The sequence below is a fragment of the Dendrobates tinctorius genome, unplaced genomic scaffold (genome assembly GCF_039654945.1).
Source record: "Dendrobates tinctorius isolate UK_male_01 unplaced genomic scaffold, ASM3965494v1 ptg000093l, whole genome shotgun sequence".
Classification (NCBI taxonomy): domain Eukaryota; kingdom Metazoa; phylum Chordata; class Amphibia; order Anura; family Dendrobatidae; genus Dendrobates; species Dendrobates tinctorius.
This window is the reverse complement of record NW_027361761.1, coordinates 22,094,082-22,114,787: the sequence shown is the minus strand read 5'-3', so window position 1 is coordinate 22,114,787 and position 20,706 is coordinate 22,094,082. Positions and strand designations below refer to the sequence as shown.

General features: G+C 44.1%; 1 protein-coding gene across 1 annotated transcript in view; it reads left to right on the top strand.

Annotated features, from left to right (window-relative positions):
• Positions 1–20,421, top strand: part of LOC141098601 (aminopeptidase NAALADL1-like) — a 52,243-nt gene extending 31,822 nt beyond the window's left edge. Inside the window, exons 12-19 of the mRNA XM_073586539.1 lie at positions 4,715–4,782; positions 6,647–6,735; positions 7,280–7,370; positions 9,847–9,928; positions 10,744–10,914; positions 16,560–16,647; positions 17,006–17,098; positions 18,901–20,421. Coding sequence (XP_073442640.1) covers positions 4,715–4,782; positions 6,647–6,735; positions 7,280–7,370; positions 9,847–9,928; positions 10,744–10,914; positions 16,560–16,647; positions 17,006–17,098; positions 18,901–19,084 — 866 coding nt within the window. The 3' untranslated portion in view covers positions 19,085–20,421. The remainder of the gene's footprint in view (positions 1–4,714; positions 4,783–6,646; positions 6,736–7,279; positions 7,371–9,846; positions 9,929–10,743; positions 10,915–16,559; positions 16,648–17,005; positions 17,099–18,900) is intronic.
• The last annotated feature ends 285 nt before the right edge of the window (positions 20,422–20,706 follow it).

Here is a 20,706-nt window from a genome sequence, read left to right as displayed (position 1 = left end):
TCCAAGAAGTCTTTGATTTCCTTGCCCTATCAGGGAGGCCGCCTGTTCGGGGAGAAGTTGGATCAGCTCATCTCTGACGCGACAGGGGGAAAAAGCAGCTTCCTCCCGCAGCAGAAAGTTAAGCAGCCTTTTCGTAAGGTCCCGGCAAGGTTTCGGGCCTTTCGCAATACTGGGTGGATGACGGCCACCAGTTGGGCCAGTCCGAATCGCTCCAACCAGGATAGGGAGCGACACGTCTCATATAGACCCAATCCATTGGGGAGGATGCGCACGCCAGCCCATGTCGAGAGGGACCAGGCCGCAGAAGTCCTCAGCCAAATGACTCTCAGCACGTTGTAGGCGACATCAGCAGGGTAGGCGGCCGCCTGCTTTTCGTTCGCCATGTCTGGGTCGACGTAGCACATGACTCATGGGTGGCGGAACTGGTGTCTTCGGGGTACAAGATAGAGTTTATTGGGTACCCCCAAGACGGTTTTTTCTGTCCCAACTTCCCAGGGTGAAGTCCCAGGCGAAGGCATTGCTGAGGGCCATCGATTCACTCCAGTACAACGGGGTCATAGTTCCCGTACCAGAGCACACGAGAGCTCAGGGTTTTTATTCCAATCTGTTCGCAGTCCCCAAAAAGGACAGGACGGTCAGGCCTGTTTTGGACCTGAAGCTCCTGAACAAATTCATCAGGGTCAAACATTTCAGGATGGAATCTCTCTGTTCAGTTATTTCGGCCATGGTACAGGGAGAGTACTTAGCCTCTGTCGACATCCAGGACGCCTACCTGCACGTCCCTATTTTTCCACCGCATCAAAGGTTCCTTCGATTCGTCATCAATGGCTGTCACTTCCAGTTTGCAGCGCTGCCCTTCGGGCTAGCCACCGCCCCCAGAGTGTTCACGAAGGTAATGGCAGTCGTGATGGCCGTCTTACACTCTCGGGGCATAGTCATCTTGCCCCACTTAGACAACCTCTTGGTGAAGGGCCCCTCATTTCGGGCATGCCAGGAGAATGTCGGCATTACGCTGGATACGCTCTCCCGCTTAGGGTGGTTGGTCAACAGGAAAGTCATCCCTTGTGCCAGCCCAGAGGATCTCCTTTCTAGAAATGATCTTCGATACCTCCCGAGGGTCGGTGATTCTCCCGCAAGACTAAGCCCTAGCGCTCCAGCAAGGAGTCCAGAAGCTCCGGCAGCCTATCCCTCACACCATTCGTTTTGGAATGAGGATACTGGGGAAGATGGTGGCAGCAATGGAAGCAATTCAGTTTGCCCAGTTTCATATTCACACACTACAGCACGCCCTCTTGGCAGCTTGGGACAGGAACCCGTTTACGCTCGGGCAGCATTGCCGGCTGTCCCTTCAGGTCAGGCAGTCACTGGAGTGGTTGCCGATTAGATCCTCCCTTCTTCAAGGGAAACCATTTCCCCCAGAGCACTGGCTAGTGGTCACGACCGATGCCAGCCTCCTGGGCTGGGGAGCAGTTTTTCACCATCACACGGCTCATGGCCAATGGTCCCAACAGGAGGCACGCCTCCCGATCAACCTGTTGGAAATACGAGAGATCCAGCGGGCGCTGCAGCATTTTCAGCACCTTCTATCAGGATGGCCCATTCGGATTCAGTCAGACAACGCCTCGGCGGTGGCTTATGTAAGTCATCAAGGGGGCATGCGCAGCAGGGCAACCATGCGCGAGATAGGATTCGTCCTTCAGTGGGCCGAGATGAACCAGTCGGTATTTTCGGCAGTCCACATCCCAGGAGTAGAAAATTGAGCAGCAGACTTCCTCAGCCGGCAGGAGGTCGTGGCTGGGGAATGGGCCCTGCACCCCGAGGTCTTCCAGCAGATTTGCCAATGATGGGGAACTCCGGATATGGATCTGATGGTATCCAGAATGAACGCCAAGGTACCCGTGTACATCGCTTGGTCACGGGACCTGCGAGCGTTTGGGGTGGATGTGTTGGTTCTACCATGGAACCAGTTTCGCCTTCCATACTTGTTTCCCCCATTGCCATTGCTTCCGAGGGTCATCAGGAAGATCAAAACAGAAGGGGTTCCAGCGATTCTGCTAGCACCAGACTGGCCCTGGCATGCGTGGTACGCAGATCTGGTGCAGCTGCTCACCGACGTCCCATGGCGACTGCCAGTGCATCCAGATCTACTGTCCCAGGGCCCGATCTTCCACCCGAACTCAGGGGTCCTGTGTTTGACGGCATGGCCGTTGAATCTTGGATTCTGACCCAGGCTGGGTTCGAGCATGGAATTGTCATGATCCCAGTGCAGGTTTTTGAGCTGCACACCGGGGGTTAATGTCTGGAGCTCTGTGCAGGTTTTGACCTGCACACTTGGGGTTAATGATTGTGGCCTCTTTCTGGTTCTGGGAGAGCTTCATAAACCTCTGGGTAGCTTCAATCCCTGCCAGTTATACTTTTGCCTTTGGCCTAGTGTGCTGACCCCCGTGTGCCTGTTTGTTGCTATAGCTTGTTTATATGGTTCTGACCCGATTCTGTTTCCCGTTGTGAGTTTGCCTGTTGTTTTTGTACTGCGTTATTATCTGTGTATGACTCATTGCCTGTGACCTGACTACTCTCTGCTCGCCCCTCTTGTACCTTGCAGCTATCTGTGTATGACTCATTGCCTGTGACCAGACTACTCTCTGCTCGCCCCTCTGGTACCTTGCAGCTATCTCTGTGTGTGACTCATTGGCTACGTCCTGACTATTCTCCCTGTCTATGCCCCTTGGTAACTTTGTCTCGCAGTTACTCTGCTAGGAATTGTCTTGCAGCTCCTAGCTCTGTGGAGTTTAGGCCACGCCTCTAGCAGTCACGTGCTTCAGGTCCTGCGGCTCTGAAGTACGCATCTATTCGGTTGCTGCCCGCTCCACAGGTAGCTTTGAGTACGCTTTCGCTATACTCAGGGCACGTGCACTGGCTCAGTGAGCAAGTTCAGTGCAGTGTCTCTGACAGGAATGGTCGCTACAATGGTTAGCGCCAGGAAGTCTACCTCGGCAAGAATCTACCATCACACCTGGAAAATTTTCTTCTCTTGGTGCCGAGAGCGGGGGTTTTCGCCCCTAACATTCTCTATTCCCAACATCTTGGCCTTTCTCCAATCAGGCCTAGACGCGGGACTGGCCCCGAGCTCCCTTAGGAGACAGATTTCGGCATTGTCCATTCTTTTCCAGCGGAAGATTGCTACTAATATGCAGGTGAAGACTTTCATCCAGGGAGTCTCTCATTTAGTACTTCCCTATAAGGCGCCAGTGGACACCTGGGACCTTAACCTGGTCCTGAGTGTCCTGCAAGATGCTCCTTTTGAGCCGCTACAGGATATATCTTTATCATTCCTCTCTTGGAAGGTGGTGTTTTTGGTGGCCATTACCTCCGTGAGGCGAGTGTCAGAGTTGGCGGCTCTGTCTTGCCGAGCACCTTTTATCGCTTTCCACAAGGATAAGGTGGTGCTTAGACCGGCTCCCCCCTTTCTTATCAAGGTGGCGTCCTCTTTCCACATCAACGAGGATATTGTCTTGCCCTCGTTCTGTCCGCCACTGGTGCATCGCGTGGAGAAAGCTCTTCACACCTTAGACCTGGTGAGAGCACTCAGGAGGTACGTGTTGCGGGCGGCACCTTTTCGCCAGACAGATACGCTGTTCGTGCTCCCTGAGGGGCGCAGGAGGGTACTCGTGGCCTCAAAAATGACCATAGCCAGATGGATCCGTTTAACTATTCAGGAGGCCTATCGCATCAGAGGTGCGTCAGTTCCATCAGGGATCAAAGCGTACTCTACTCGAGCAATGGGCGCCTCTTCGGCGCTTCGGCACCAGGCTTCGGCAGAACAGGTATGCAAGGCAGCGACCTGGTCCAGCCTGCACACGTTTACTAAACATTATAGTATCCATACTCATGCTTCGGCGGATGCGAGCCTGGGTAGAAGGATTTTCCAAGCAGCGGTGGCGCACCTTTAAACAGGAGGTGCATGTAGCTTGGATCGGTGAGTCAATCTCCCACCCAGGGACTGCTTTGGGATGTCCCACAGTACCTGTTTCCCCAATGAGGCGGAGAAACATGGATTTTTGTGAGTACTCACCGTAAAATCCTTTTCTCCGAGACGCTCATTGGGGACACAGCACCCACCCTGTTAGCCAAGTTGGCTCTTGTTTATTTAATTGATGTATGTTCTTTTGTGAATGTCAGGGTGGTCCTTTACCAGACATATTGTTTTTCTGCATTAAGGCTGATTGTTATTGTTCTCCTACTGCTTTTGCACTAAACTGCCGCCCGCATTCAGGGCGAGGGTGTATACGGCGGGGGAGGAGCTAACCTTGTGTTGTTTGCCTAGTGTCAGCCTCCAGATGGCAGTAACATACACCCACAGTACCTGTGTCCCCCAATGAGCGTTTCGGAGAAAAATATTTTACGGTGAGTACTCACAAAAATCCATGTTTTGGGGATTTTGTGTGAAATTATGTCCAAATTGCTTTTTTTTCCTATCAGTTCTTTTGTATTGTTCCAATACACACAAAGGAAATAAACATGTGTTTACCAAAACATGTGTAATTGCAATAATTTTTTTTGGAAAATTACTTCATTGTATGGAATAATTTAATGGGTGCCAATACTTTTGGCCATGACTGTATAAAGAAATCTTAAGCTTTTGTCATTCCTCACAGGCTTATTGCAGGTGATGTGATTTTATTACACCGCAACATAAATAATTTTCCTCTTTCAGCGAATGCAACATTGAGGGTTCAGGGGACTCCTCCAGCACAAGGTGTGGTCTTTGCTGCATCCAAACAGGTAACTCCATTGTCTGATGTGAGAAAGTAAGAGCGATTGACCACTCGCAACTGCCTGAAATACGCCTGAAAAAGCTCAACCCAAACGCTAAAAAGACTCCATCACTTCATCGAAACCTCCGTTCTGAATGCTACTAATAAATGTTGATGGACCTATCAGTATCTATTTAGGTCTATAGCAATGTTTCCCAAATTCCAGTCCTCACGACCCCCAACAGGTCATGTTTTCAGGATTGCCTTAGTATTGCACAGGTGATGGAAGTATCATCAAGGTATCAGGAATTTTCTCATCTGTACAATACTATGGAAATCCGGAAAATGTAAGGAAGAAGACCAGGTTGTGGGTACAAATGAGACACCGGGTCCGGAACTGCCGAGGCCGCGTCCAGTGTTGAAGGGGGGAAGGAAATGGGAGACGGAAAGAACCCATGATCCAGAGAGAAGGGGCGTGGTAAGCGGGTGGAAGAGAGAAGGTTTAGCGCGTGAAGCAGCAGAGAGTTCCCGCCGTAGAGAAGAGAGAGCAGGGACCGGTGACCGCCCGTTGACGACAGAGGAGTGCGCACAGATCTGTTGGGCAGGGAATCCTGAAGGTCTCAGTACCGGCATCGGTCTGCTCTCAACTTCCGTTTCTGGAAGAGTGAACATCAACAGACTCATGATAAGTGAAGCAGATAAATGCATAGACTGTGGCCCTGAGTTATACTGTTCTTTGTGTTATTTAGCTTAAAAACCTGTTTAACCCCTTGTTGGCTCCAACGAGGAGAACTCCTCTTGTAATTATATAACATTTACAAGATTTAACTTATTTTTTTTTATTTTTATAAATTTTAGTTGTTTTTCTTTTTTAATTTCAGAATTTTTTAGATGCTTCCAGATTGACTACAGTATATTATTTTATAACTCTTAGATTTTTTTCATACATTTTTTTTGACATTTTCAGAGTAATTTTCTATATTTTAGTTTAATACTTTCTTATTTGTTTTCAGAATTATTTTCATTTCTTTTCATTATGTAACTTTTTTGATGTTTTTAGATTTCTTTTCTTTTATATTACAACTTTTTGTAGATGTCAGATTTTCATTTTTTTTTTTTTCAATTTTAGAACTATAGTGGATATTTTCAGATTTATTTTGTTATTTTATAAGTTTCTTAGTCAATTTCATATTTATTTCCTTTTGATATCTTATTTTGAGATTTATTTATTTTTTACTTTATAGTCTTAATATTTTCAGACTTTTTTTTAATATGATGACTTTCTTTGATGTTTTTAGATGTATTTTATTTTTAGCTATTTTATAGCATTCTTACTTTTTTTTTATGAATATATTTTCTAGCTGGCCGACTCCTTTTCATTAAAAACCTCACAAAGTTAAGATGCTTTAGATAATCAGATTTGTACTCCATGAGGCAACTATACGCAAGTCGATCCGTACTGGCTTGTGATCTGTTCACTCTGATGATCGGGAATACAATCCTTCTGTCCCCACATAGCGTGCGTATTGTCAGCATCACATCCCCTGTCTACATGAGGCTGTGCCCTGTGGACAGTGATGATTTAATGACCCATCAAAACGTTTTGCAGCAGATTAGTGGCAGGTTTACATGAGCGAATGATTGGGATGAGCTGATCACTTAAGGAAGGCTAGTTTCTATCCAGTAATAATGCTGTATATTAATAATATAGGAGTGCCGCACAACATTGCCAATAAACTATCTGTAGCGTCCATGTTGATTACCATGCCTCCATATAGCATGCCTCCATATAGCAGACAAACCATGAACTCCTGTATACGAATCTACTAAGGAAGCTAGGTTTTTAATTCCAGAGTAATCTCTTATCTTGCTCATATTTTTCTTTGCCCCAGGTGAAGACCCCCCAAAATGGCCTAACCGTGTACGATAACTGGAAAAATCACTCCAACCGCAACAGCTCGCAGCATGGCGTCATTCCCCAGTGAGTTCTGCATTTCTGTATATCACTGATGAAACGTTAATGATATCGGCAAGCGCCGCTGCTCCTTTTGCGGATTCTGGAGGAAATTGTCCCTTATACTTGAGTACAGGCTTGGACTGGCCCACAGGGTAGGAGGGGAATCCCCAGGTGGGGCCTTGTGCAGATCTAGGCCCCCAATCCCACTGTATGGGCAGTACTTGGCATAATTCACTTGATTCACTCTGTACAAAAAAAAGCAGCATCTCATCACTCATTAACCAAACTACCCAGTTTATTATTATACAGCGATAGAGGTAAATTTGTGAATGAGGGTAGTGTACTATTTGTATGTAGGTGAAAAGTGCGCCCCCAAAGTCAATGTCACTGGTGAGCCCTTGGCACCATTTCCTCCAGAATATCGCAATGGTTTGTCGCGGGTACACTACCTTCCTGTATGTAATGTGGCTTTCATCGGTAATGAGTTTTCCTCGTTTTCTAGAATGTTGATCACTTTCAGTATATAGGGATGGTGATCGTTCTGACGTTTACATTTCTTCCCCTGTAGGATTGGGACCCTGGGTATCGGCAGTGACTACGCCCCATTTTTACATTACTTGGGTATAACATGCATGGACATTGCATACACCTACGATACAGTAAGTACTGATGGTAGGCGAAAGACAAGTGTGGAAACCAGGGACTGATAGAGTTGGAAATAATATTGTCTTCTGCTAAGTGATGTATGAGCTAGCAAGAAGGGTGACAGAAGGAAGGTGGCAACTTATATGAGCACATTTTAAGCTTGGAATAATATGGGAACTTATTTCACAACCCAATCCAAATCAAATATTATTTACTGCACCAATAACATCTATTATAATGCTGCCCATGATCAAATATTTCAAGAGGTGGTCCACTACATCCTATAATTCCCCCACCGATATAACCCTTGTATAGAAGTATTTTTGTAAATACATCTTGTTGTCCTCTCTGCCTGTGAGCGGCGCTGTCGATGACCACTCACTTGGCATCACGTGACTCAGGCTACAGCCGCCGCAGATATCACGGCAAGTACCAAAATGCTTTGCTTCACCCAGGTATAATTTTATAATTAGAATAATTATATAAAAATTAAATAATGCCACCAGTGAACATTATAACAACTATTATATGGTCCCTACGTACACATATATAACTATTATAATACTGTCTTCTATGTACTAGAACAGGGTTCCCCAACTCCAGTCATCAAGGCCCACCAACAGGTCATGTTTTCAGGATTTCCCTTGCATTGTACAGGTGATGCAATTATCACCTGGGCAATATTAAGGAAATCCTGAAAACATGACCTGTTGGTGGGCCTTGATGACTGGAGTTGGGGAACCCTGTACTAGACAATAACTACTATAATACTGCTCCTATGTACTAGAATATAACTACTATAATACTTCCCCTATATACAAGAATATAACTACTATAATACTGCTCCTATGTACAAGAATGTAACTACTATAATACTTCCCCTATATACAAGAATATAACTACTATAATACTGCTCCTATGTACAAGAATGTAACTACTATAATACTGCCTCCTATGTACAAGAATGTAACTACTATAATACTGCATCTATGTACAAGAATATAACTACTATAATACTGTCCCCTATGTGCAAGAATATAACTACTATAATACTGCTCCTATGTACAAGAATATAACTACTATAATACTGCTCCTATGTACAAGAATATAACTACTATAATACTGCTCCTATGTACAAGAATATAACTACTATAATACTTCCCCTATATACAAGAATATAACTACTATAATACTGCTCCTATGTACAAGAATGTAACTACTATAATACTGCCTCCTATGTACAAGAATATAACTGCTATAATACTGCCTCCTATGTACAAGAATATAACTGCTATAATACTGCCTCTATGTACAAGAATATAACTACTATAATACTGTCCCCTATGTGCAAGAATATAACTACTATAATACTGCTCCTATGTACAAGAATATAACTACTATAATACTGCTCCTATGTACAAGAATATAACTACTATAATACTGCTCCTATGTACAAGAATATAACTACTATAATACTGCTCCTATGTACAAGAATATAACCACTATAATACTGCTCCTATATAAAAGAATATAACTACTATAATACTGCTCCTATGTACAAGAATGTAACTACTATAATACTGCCTCCTATGTACAAGAATATAACTGCTATAATACTGCCTCCTATGTACAAGAATATAACTGCTATAATACTGCCTCTATGTACAAGAATATAACTACTATAATACTGCCCCCTATGTACAAGAATATAACTACTATAATACTGTCCCCTATGTGCAAGAATATAACTACTATAATACTGCTCCTATGTAAAAGAATATAACTACTATAATACTGCTCCTATGTACAAGAATATAACTACTATAATACTGCTCCTATATACAAGAATATAACTACTATAATACTGCTCCTATATACAAGAATATAACTGCTATAATACTGCTCCTATGTACAAGAATATAACTACTATAATACTGCTCCTATGTACAAGAATATAACTACTATAATACTGCCCCTATGTACAAGAATATAACTACTATAATACTGCTCCTATGTACAAGAATATAACTACTATAATACTGCTCCTATGTACAAGAATATAACTGCTAGAATACTGCCCCTATGTACAATAATATAACTACTATAATGCCTCCTATGTAGAAGAATATAACTATTATAATACTGCTCCTATGTACAAGAATATAACTACTATAATACTGTCCCTATGTACAAGAATATAACTACTATAATGCTGACCCTATGTAGAAGAATATAACTATTATAATACTGTCCCCTATGTACAAGAATATAACTACTATAATACTGCCCCTATGTACAAGAATATAACTACTATAATACTGTCCCTATGTACAAGAATATAACTACTATAATACTGCTCCTATATACAAGAATATAACTACTATAATACTGCCCCCTATGTACAAGAATGTAACTATTATAATACTGTCAATTGTTGGAGATAATTTTGCAAGCTCTCTTATTTTTTGTTTCTTCTTTTGAACCTTACAGAGGGTGACATCGGCTCGCATATATCCTGCCTACCACACAGCGTTTGACACTTTTGATTATGCTTCTAAATATATAGACCCAGGTAAAGTGGCTGTACACATGGAGGTATACATAGCTACAGTAGTGGGCTCTTGCTTCTTTAGGTCAGCCCTGTTACGACTTTATACAAAATAAAATTGCAATTATTACCTATAGTATACAGTCAGGACTGCCGGTACTCCAGAAAGAGGAATGCCACGTTTCATTATTCTCTGTTCTGGTCAAGAGATAAAGGTTATTATTGAAGCTGCCCCCTTATAATGTCTCAGAATATCTCCTTTATAAAGAAGTATTATCGCTATAAACATTTATGGCCTACCTATGTAATAACAATAGGGTCCCTCCAGGGATTGTGTTGCTAAGTGGTGACATCTTATAGATACGCCGTAGATATCTACGATCTCCTTTAATAAATAAGTGTCCTGATGGATTACTATGGCCATTCATATTTCGAGTGTGCGTGAGTTCTCTTCTACTAATTTTATATAGGTGAGGTACTCTCCCTCCACCCCTTCAAAAAAAAAAGGATGTTGTGCATCGCCCCTTGTGTCTCCCGCCGTTCTCCTCACTTTCTCTTCTTGTAGGTGGGTGACATCACACGATTGCTTTTGATTTCCCACTGATTGGCTGCAGCCTTGAAGAAGCAGTTGGCTACTGATTGGCTGCAGTAATCAAGTGTCACCATATACCGGAAGAAAACTGAGACCGGCAAAGAGACTCGAGCAGTGGATGTGACCGAGAGCAAAAGGGGTCCATTAAATTAGTGTCATATATAGAATGGACTCTATATGTGTGATCACGACTCCATAAGTGATTTAGTTACCATGTATGGGTTTTTCCTTTTTGTTATACCTGTAGGATTTACCAGCCATCAGACGGTAGCACGCACGGCCGGAAATGTACTGCTGCGCTTAGCAGACAGTCTCATCCTGCCACTGGGGGCGAGAGATTATGGCGAAACATTGGACGGGTTTTATAAGCAAGCGGAAGCTTTCCAGACCAATCTCAGCAAACATAACATCTCTCTAGGTAACAGCATAAATATAATACTGCAATTTTTGGCAGGACGAATATAATCCCATAGAGGCCATCTAAGACAAGTTTTTGGATTTCTACATATCTTTGGTCTGATAAAAGCCAGGGCTGGCTCCAGGTTTACACGTGGGCCCAAGAGTTAAAACTTTTTCTTTTGTCATGACTTTCTGATCTCCTATTACCATATTTCACATTTTTGAGAACCAAGTTTAATAGAAAGAAACAGAGATTCTGCTTTTTTAATTAATTTTTCGTTCCGATGTTTACAGAAAGAAATTCTGATATTGTATACCAACTATGTGAACTGTAAAATTGCAGCGTATCGCAAATTTACTAATCTCCTAAGAGGCTTCATAGGTATCCAAGCAGGAAAGACACTTCAGTGGGCCACCCAGCTGCCATGATAATGCCATCCATTGCCTGCATTCATAATGAAAAAAGGGGTGATGAGGGTCAGAAGGAACACTTTCCCCAAATGTCCCACCTTTAAAATGCTGCTGTTACAATTGTGGCTGAAATGCTGTGATCTGAGCCAGCTCTGATCGCTGCAATTACTCAGTTGTCGGCACGCTTCATACATCAAAGTGCACATCTGCCGTATAGGAATGAAAGATGTTTCAAATTCAAACCTGGGCAGAGTGGACCTCTAAGTAGTGGCGTAACTAGAGTCCAATGGGCCCTGATGCAAGATTCGGACCGCCCCCTCATCCTGGTATATATGTCTGTTATCCTGCACCCCATCCTGGTATATACAGTGAGTATGGAAAGTATTCAGACCCCTTTAAATTTTTCACTCTTTGTTTCATTGCAGCCATTTTGTAAATTCCAAAAAGTTTTTTTTTCTCATTACTGTACACTCTGCACCCCATCTTGACTGAAAAAAACAGAACTGTAGAAATTTTTGCAAATTTATTAAAAAAGAAAAACTGAAATATCACATGGTCTTAAGTATTCAGACCCTTGGCTCAGTATTGAGTAGAAGCACCTTTTGAGCTAGTACAGCCATGAGTCTTCTCGGGAATGATGCAACAAGTTTTTCACCCCTAGATTTGGGGATCCTCTGCCATTCTTCTTGCAGATCCTCTCCAGTTCTGTCAGGTTGGATGGTGAACGTTGGGGGACAGCCATTTTCAGGTCTCTCCAGAGATGCTCAATTGGGTTTAGGTCAGGGCTCTGGCTGGGCCAGTCAAGAATGGTCACAGAGTTGTTCTGAAGCCACTCCTTTGTTATTTTAGCTGTGTGCTTATGGTCATTGCCTTGTTGGAAGTGAACCTTTGGCCAAGTCTGAGGTCCAGAGCACTCTGGAAGAGGTTTTCATCCAGGGTATCTTTGTACTTGGCCGCATTCATGTTTCCTTCAATTGCAACCAGTCGTCCTGTCCCTGCAGCTGAAAAACACCCCCACAGCATGATGCTGCCACCACCATGTTTCACTGTTGGGATTGTATTGGGCAGGTGATGAGAAGTGCCTGGTTTTCTCCACACATACTGCTTAGAATTATCACCAAAAAGGTTTACCTTCGTCTCATCAGACTGGAGAATCTTATTTCTCATAGTCTGGGAGTCCTTCATGTGTTTTTTAGCAAACGCTATGCAGGCTTTCATATGTCTTGCACTGAGGAGACGCTTCTGACCGGCCACTCTGCCATAAACGCCCGACTGGTGGAGGGCTGCAGTGATAGTTGACTTTGTGGAACTTTCTCCTATCTCCCTACCTCATCTATGGAGCTCAGCCACAGTGATCTTGGGGTTTTTCTTTACCTCTCTCACCAAGGCTCTTCTCCCACGATTGCTCAGTTTGGCTGGACGGCCAGGTCTATGAAGACTTCTGGTGGTCCCAAACTTATTCCATTTAAGGATTATGGAGGCCACTATGCTCTTAGGAACCTTCAGTACTGCGGAAATTCTTTTGTAACCTTGGTCAGATCTGTACCTTGCGACAATTCTGTCTCTGAGCTCCTTGGCCAGTTCCTTTGACCTCATGATTCTCATTTGGTCTGACATGCACTGTGAGCTGTGAGGTCTTATATAGACAGGTGTGCGCCTTTACAAATCAAGTCCTATCAGTTTAATTAAACACAGCTGGACTCCAATGAAGGAGTAGAACCATCTCAAGGAGGATCACAAGGAATGGACCACATGTGACTTAAATATGAGTGTCTGAGCAAAGGGTCTGAATACTTATGACCATGTGATTTCAGTTTTTCTTTTTTTTAATAAATTTGCAAAAATTTCTTCCTTTTTTTTTTTTTTTTCAGTGAAGATGGGGTGCAGAGTGTACATTAATGAGAAAAAAAAGAACTTTTTTGAATTTACCAAATGGCTGCAATGAAACAAAGAGGACGCGGAGAACAAGCAAGTCGCGTCATCATAGAGACGGCGCGTGCGTACAAGGCTCCCATGTCCACGTCACCAGAGGCAAGGGTGAGACTCGGGGCGCATGCGCACCGGAATGACGCACAGATGGCATGAATAACCGTGGAGAACGTGAACGTGAAACGCTGTTGTGCCATAGAATATTAAAACATAAATGCAATACAATATAAGTGCAATATATTAAAATTTTAATATATATGTGTTTTAATATGGCCATACATATTGATTGGACACACGTTCCTATATATATCCAGCCTGTCCCTCCCTGTCCACACATCTCCTGATGAAGTGAGACATGAAACGTGCGTTGGGGTGAATTTGGCAGCCACTGGTCTGATGTAAGTTTTAGTTCACAAATAAATGTCTTTATACATGAGATTAATTATGGCCCATAATGCCCGGTTCCCCGTGTAGGGCACATTATTTTCCTGGGCACAGTTACTTAGTTTCCTGCATATTTATTTAGGCGATACACTTTTTTGCACATGCATTGAAATTTGTCTTTATATTTATGCACCCATTATTAACTGGACACATTTGGCAGGATTTTTTTGCATATATATTGAAACTACACACTTTTATGATACATGCATTTTTTTCTCAGTATGCACCAGTCATCTAGTTTGTCCTAAGGGAGTTTTCTCATTGTACATTTGTGCTTTATTTTACATTTTTTATTTCCATCTTCCATGGTATTTTGTAGACTTTTTTTCTTGCACATATACCTTATTTTATTGCGGATTTTGCACACATGGACTAATAAGGGAATTGTGCAATTATTTGATACATGGTTTATTTTATATACCAGTGGTTATGTCATATTATATGTGGTTCAGTGGCCTCTGTTATTTGATGTGATGTATTAAAAAAACATTTTAAAATAATATTTTGAATAAACATTTATATTTTTTGGATTATACTTGGTTGTTCTTTGTGGTATTAATAGGTATATACCAGTATATTCTGTAAAAATAACTTCAATCTCACCCCACTGGGGTGGTCTTTGTTGTCCTTCCTCATTCTCGGGTCCTCTACCAGAGGCCTGGGAGTATGAGGTTTCTGCGCAGGATCTTAGTTGTTCCCAGTGTTGCGCTTTTCTGGACAGAGAGCTCAGATGTTGCTCCTGGGATCTGTTGTAGCAATTCTTCCAACTTAGAGGTCACTGCTTCAAGTGCTCCTATCACCACTAGAATCACTGTTGCCTTCACCTTCCACATCTTCTACAGTTCTCCTTTGAGGTCCTGGTATTTCTCCAGCTTCTCATATTCCTTCTTTCTGATGTTGCTGTCACTTGGCACTGCCACATCTATTATCATCGCTGTCTTCTGATCCTTGTCTACTATCACAATGTCTGGTTGGTTAGCCAACACCTGCTTATCCGGCTGGATCTTGAAGTCCCACAGGATTTTAGTCCTTTCATTCTCCACCACTTTCTCTGGGGTCTCCCACCTGGACTTAGGAGGACTTAGTCCATATGCTGTGCAGATGTTCCTGTATACAATTCCCACTACTTGGTTGTGGCGTTAGGTATACGCTGTTTCTGCTTGCATTTTGCATCCTGCCACTATGTGTTGGACGGTTTCTGAGGTTTCTTTGCATTGTCTGCACCTTGGGTCTTATCTTGTGTGGTATAATATATATATATATATATATATATATATATATATATACTCACTGGCCACTTTATTAGGTACACCTGTCCAACTGTGTGTTAAGACTTAATTTCTAATCAGCCAATCACATGGCGGCAACTCAGTGCATTTAGGCATGTAGACATGGTCAAGACAATCTCCTGCAGTTCAAACCGAGCATTAGTATGGGGAAGAAAGGTGATTTGAGTGCCTTTGAACGTGGCATGATTGTTGGTGCCAGAAGGGCTGGTCTGAGAATTTCAGAAACTGCTGATCTACTGGGATTTTCACGCACAACCATCTCTAGGGTTTACAGAGAATGGTCCGAAAAAGAAAAAAAATCCAGTGAGCGGCAGTTCTGTGGCCGGAAATGCCATGTTGATGCCAGAGGTCAGAGGAGAATGGGCAGACTGGTTCGAGCTGATAGAAAGGCAACAGTGACTCAAATTGCCACCCGTTACAACCAAGGTAGGCAGAAGAGCATCTCTGAACGCACAGTGCGTCGAACTTTGAGGCAGATGGGCTACAGCAGCAGAAGACCACACTGGGTACCACTCCTCTCAGCTAAGAACAGGAAACTGAGGCTACAATTTGCACAAGCTCATCGAAATTGGACAGTAGAAGATTGGAAAAACGTTGCCTGGTCTGATGAGTCTCGATTTCTGCTGCGACATTCGGATGGTAGGGTCAGAATTTGGCGTAAACAACATGAAAGCATGGATCCATCCTGCCTTGTATCAACGGTTCAGGCTGGTGGTGATGGTGTCATGGTGTGGGGAATTTTTTCTGGGCACTCTTTGGGCCCCTTGGTACCAATTGAGCATCGTTGCAACGCCACAGCCTACCTGAGTATTGTTGCTGACCATGTCCATCCCTTTATGACCACAATGTACCCAACATCTGATGGCTACTTTCAGCAGGATAATGCGCCATGTCATAAAGCTCGAATCATCTCAGATTGGTTTCTTGAACATGACAATGAGTTTACTGTACTCAAATGGCCTCCTCAGTCACCAGATCTCAATCCAATAGAGCATCTTTGGGATGTGGTGGAACGGGAGATTCGCATCAGGGATGTGCAGCCGACAAATCTGCGCCAACTGTGTGATGCCATCATGTCAATATGGTCCAAAATCTCTGAGGAATGCTTCCAGCACCTTGTTGAATCTCTGCCACGAAGAATTGAGGCAGTTCTGAAGGCAAAAGGGGGTCCAACCCCTTACTAGCATGGTGTACCTAATAAAGTGGCCAGTGAGTGTGTGTGTGTGTGTGTATATATATATATATATATATATATATATATATATATATATATATATATATATATATATATATATATATATATATATATATATATATATATATATATATATATACACACCTTGTAACTTTGTCTCCATCTTCAAGAGGTTAATGATTGGTAACGTGGTACGTAAAATCAATGATGTTGACAATGAATGTCTTATTGATGAGCGTTCCGTCCATACCATGAGTCTGTATTGATTGGCTAAACAGTGGGTCAAAAATTACCAATTACTGCATATATCCATGATGGCCACCACTATTTGTATCACATGACCTCATTGAAGGATTCAGAATGGCTGTCTATATTACTAAATGTCTGTCTTTACAGAGCCATTAAAATGGGCGATTAATCGATACAAGGCGGCAGCTGACTCTTTGGAAGATGTCATTAAGAAACTATCGGACTTGGAGAAGACGTAAGTATTGTGTGAACCTACTTCTCTACTTAAGAGGCCGCTTACTAAAGGCTCAGATTCCACCACCCACAAGAACAGCGCTGCACATACACTGTGGCTGTGCCGGGTACTGCAGTTCCGTCACATCTACTTGAATAGGCTGCGGTACCAGGCACAGCTGTGGGTACGGAGGAGCTGCTGAGCCCATGCGGAAGCTGCCTGCTGTTAGGCGGAGTGGTCCCCGGGGTCAGACACCGATCGCCTATCCATGTCCTTTAAGGATGACTTTTGGGCTGGAATCTTGATACCTTTGGAGCCATAACATGAACATTTTTATACATTTGGCCCAGCTCATTGCTTTCTGTATATGTATTTCCAGACCTTTGAAGATACGGATGATAAATGACCAGCTGATGCTCTTGGATAGATCCTTCATAAACAATTTTGCTTTTCCAGACAGACTGTATTTCAGGTACAAATGGATTTCACGGGATTAAGAAATAAGAAAAAAACGTACTGTTAAATTGGTGGCGCTCCAATTATGTCCTGCGCTCCCTGTTACTATGCTGCAGTGATCACAAGCTGCAAAGTCACATGGCCGATGCAGCCAATCAATGGCCTTACATGAAGGCATAGCTGCTGAGGCCAGTGACTGGTTGTAGGGGGGTCACGTGGCTGTGCTGCTTGTGATCGCTGCAGCATAGGAAGCAAAGATCGGCTGTGACCACCAGTTCCTGCCCATTCCTTGTATTGTATGTGTGATCACTAGAGATGAATGACTCTCCCAAAATTTGTTTCAGGCAGATTTAATTTGGGCTGAATAAATTTAGTTTTGATTCAAATCTACCTCAAAAAGGTGTTAATTATAGTTTGGGGTCATGAGAGACCTCAGAGCATACCAAATGGAGGGGTTCGAAATAAAAGAAACAGCATTTAATTCATCTTTCCTAGGCCCACCCCTCACCTGTCCCAGGCTCACCCCTCATCTGTCCTAGCCCCACCCCTCAACGGTCCAAGGCCCCACCCCTCACCTGTCCTAGGCCCACCCCTTCACCTGTCCCAGGATCACCCCTCATCTGTCCAAGGCCCCACCTCTCACCTGTCCTAGGCCCACCCCTCACCTGTCCTAGGCCCACCCCTCACCTGTCCTAGGCTCACCCCTCACCTGTCCCAGGCCCACCCCTCACCTGTCCCAGGCTCACCCTTCACCTGTCCTAGGCCCACCCTTCACCTGTCCTAGGCCCACCCTTCACCTGTCCTAGGCCCACCCTTCACCTGTCCTAGGCCCACCCTTCACCTGTCCTAGGCCCACCCTTCACCTGTCCTAGGCCCACCCTTCACCTGTCCTAGGCCCACCCTTCACCTGTCCTAGGCCCACCCTTCACCTGTCCTAGGCCCACCCTTCACCTGTCCTAGGCCCACCCTTCACCTGTCCTAGGCCCACCCTTCACCTGTCCTAGGCCCACCCTTCACCTGTCCTAGGCCCACCCTTCACCTGTCCTAGGCCCACCCCTCACCTGTCCCAGGATCACCCCTCTTCTGTCCGAGGCCCACCCCTTCACCTTACCTTCTGCAGCAGTTCTGCAACCAGTTCTCTGCTGCTTCAGATTGGTCTTTGATCATTCTTCACTTTTAGTCATTGGCTCGGATCTCCCAGCACTGATTAGGTCTCAAATGGTCTCGAAGGGAGCGACGCATTTCAGTGATGTCTGCCACGTCCCATGTAACAGCGTGGGAAAAGCACATTTGCTTGATATTCATTGAACCCCTTGTGACCATGTGGGGCCTAGTCGGCACCGGAAAATTTGGACCTTAGACTGATCCAAAGAGTGAAGGCCGATCCATAGTGACCTGCGACAGGTGATGGGCAGACTTGAGGCAGGTGAGTATATTTTATTCTTTTTTTCTAAACCATTCCCAGCCCTATAAAGAATTCAGCTGAAATTTTTTGGGGAGATTCGTATGAAATTCATACCCCTCCATTCACTTCTGCGGGTTGGGATACTGTGCATCTGTGACCACTGCTCCCATAGGCAGTGAATGGAACATATGCAGTACTCCTCTATTCAGAAAGGGGGACATGGGGCCATCTGTCTTGGAATTGGTGAGGGCCCTAGCCATTGGGGCCCCAAGGATCATATGTTTGTCACCGATCCTGTGGACAGATGGCACATGTTGTTGATGCCCTTTGATACGATCTATGTGTCATTATCACCACCAATCCTCACTTTCCCTGATAGTTACAGAGTTTCTTTTCTTTCCTTTCCTGTGTAGCCATGTTCTCTGGGCCACCCGTAGTTCCACCGTGGCCACCTTCCCAGGTCTGGCAGATGCCTATCAGACGGCCATTGAACGCGACCTCAAACATAATTGGGATCTTGTGCATCACCAGCTCACCATCGCCATCCAGGCTGTGGACAATGCGGCATCCACATTAGAGACAGTCACCAAAATATAAGGGAGAAGCTCAATTACTCTACAACCGGAGACCCCACGCCGTCATTGGTAAGGGGTAGACATCACCAAAATTCACCAAAAATTTGGATTCACCAGAAAAGGTCTGGAAAAAGGTTACAAACTTTTAAAAAAATAATATTCCCCTATTCCCAGCTCTGACCCTGTCACCTGATTTGAACCCTTTGTTTATTAAACTCTGGGGTCAGGAGAGACACTAAAGCATAAGAAGACCCCATTCAGGCTGTGTGCACACGCTGCGGATTTTGCTGCGGTTCCGCAGCGGTTTTGGCCGCTGCGGACCCGCAGCAGTTTCTGCTGCGGTGTACAGTACAATGATTCCCTATGGGAATCAAAAACCGCAGTGCAGACGGTGCGGAATTTTCCGCGCGGATTATCTGCGGTTTTCAATCCGCAGAAAGAATTGACATGTCAATTCTTTCTGCGGATTCCCCTGCGGTTTGCCATCTCCTCCATTGAGGAGATGAAAAACCGCAGGGCCAAACCGCAGAGCAATCCGCAGGTAAAACCGCAGGTCTTTTGACCTGCGGTTTCACCTGCGGATTTTACAAATTCCGCGCGGATGAATCCGCACCTAATCCGCAGCATGTGCACACAGCCTTAGACGTTGGTGATTTTTCCCATATGTGTACGAGAAGTTTTCTCAAACTTTTAGTAAACAAACCTGAAAATTGCCCAACACATTGATGGCATCTAAGTGCTAGTCATGTTTTTCACTGAGCCAAAGCAATCAAATCCAGACATGTCTCCATGTTGCGGAGCAGACCTTTGGGTCCTCCTGTAACCACGGCATCTGATGACCCGATAGACTATAATAGAAGCATATTTGATCCATGGAAAACTGATGTCTGAATGTTCCCTAAGACGCATCCGAAATTCGAATCCGGCAGTACTCTTGGATTTGGCTGAGAAATTCAGGTTGCATCAGATTCATGGGATGAGTGAACGTGCTGGGATAAGGTGTTATCTGAGCATGCTCGGGTGCTGAGTGACTTTGGTGTGTTCATATATTATTTTCAAGTCCCCGCGGCTGCATGTCTCGTGGCTGTTCGATATGCAGGCTTTGCCTAACAAAGAGATAATCCCTGCATGTGTTGTGGCTGTCAAACAGCTGCGAGAAGTGCAACCGCGGAAACTCGAACATGGTATATGAGCACACCGAAGACACTCGGTTAGCACACGAGCATGCTCAGATAACACCTTATCCATGCACGTTCGCTCATCAATAGTAATAATACAGTTGTGCAAATAGTCAAAGTCAATCCACTTGATCTCAAAGGAATTTTCTGTGCTTGCCAAAAAATAAAAAATAAAAGCCTCCACAGTTGTGGAATTTTCTGATGTGTTTGTATTCTGCACCCTTAGAGGTTAGTATTTTCTGTGTATATTTTGCATTACTTTCTTTTAGCCACTAGATGACGCAATAACATATTCTGAATTTTCTGGTGATCTTTTTACAACACACCGCTGCTGGATTTCCAGTATTTTTCAACATCATTAAGGTGGTTGTTTTCTTTAAGACAGGCGTACAAAATGTCATGTCTTACTGAATCTGAGCCATAGTTCAAGGTATCACAATGAATTTATTGTGGTGAAATGGTGAAA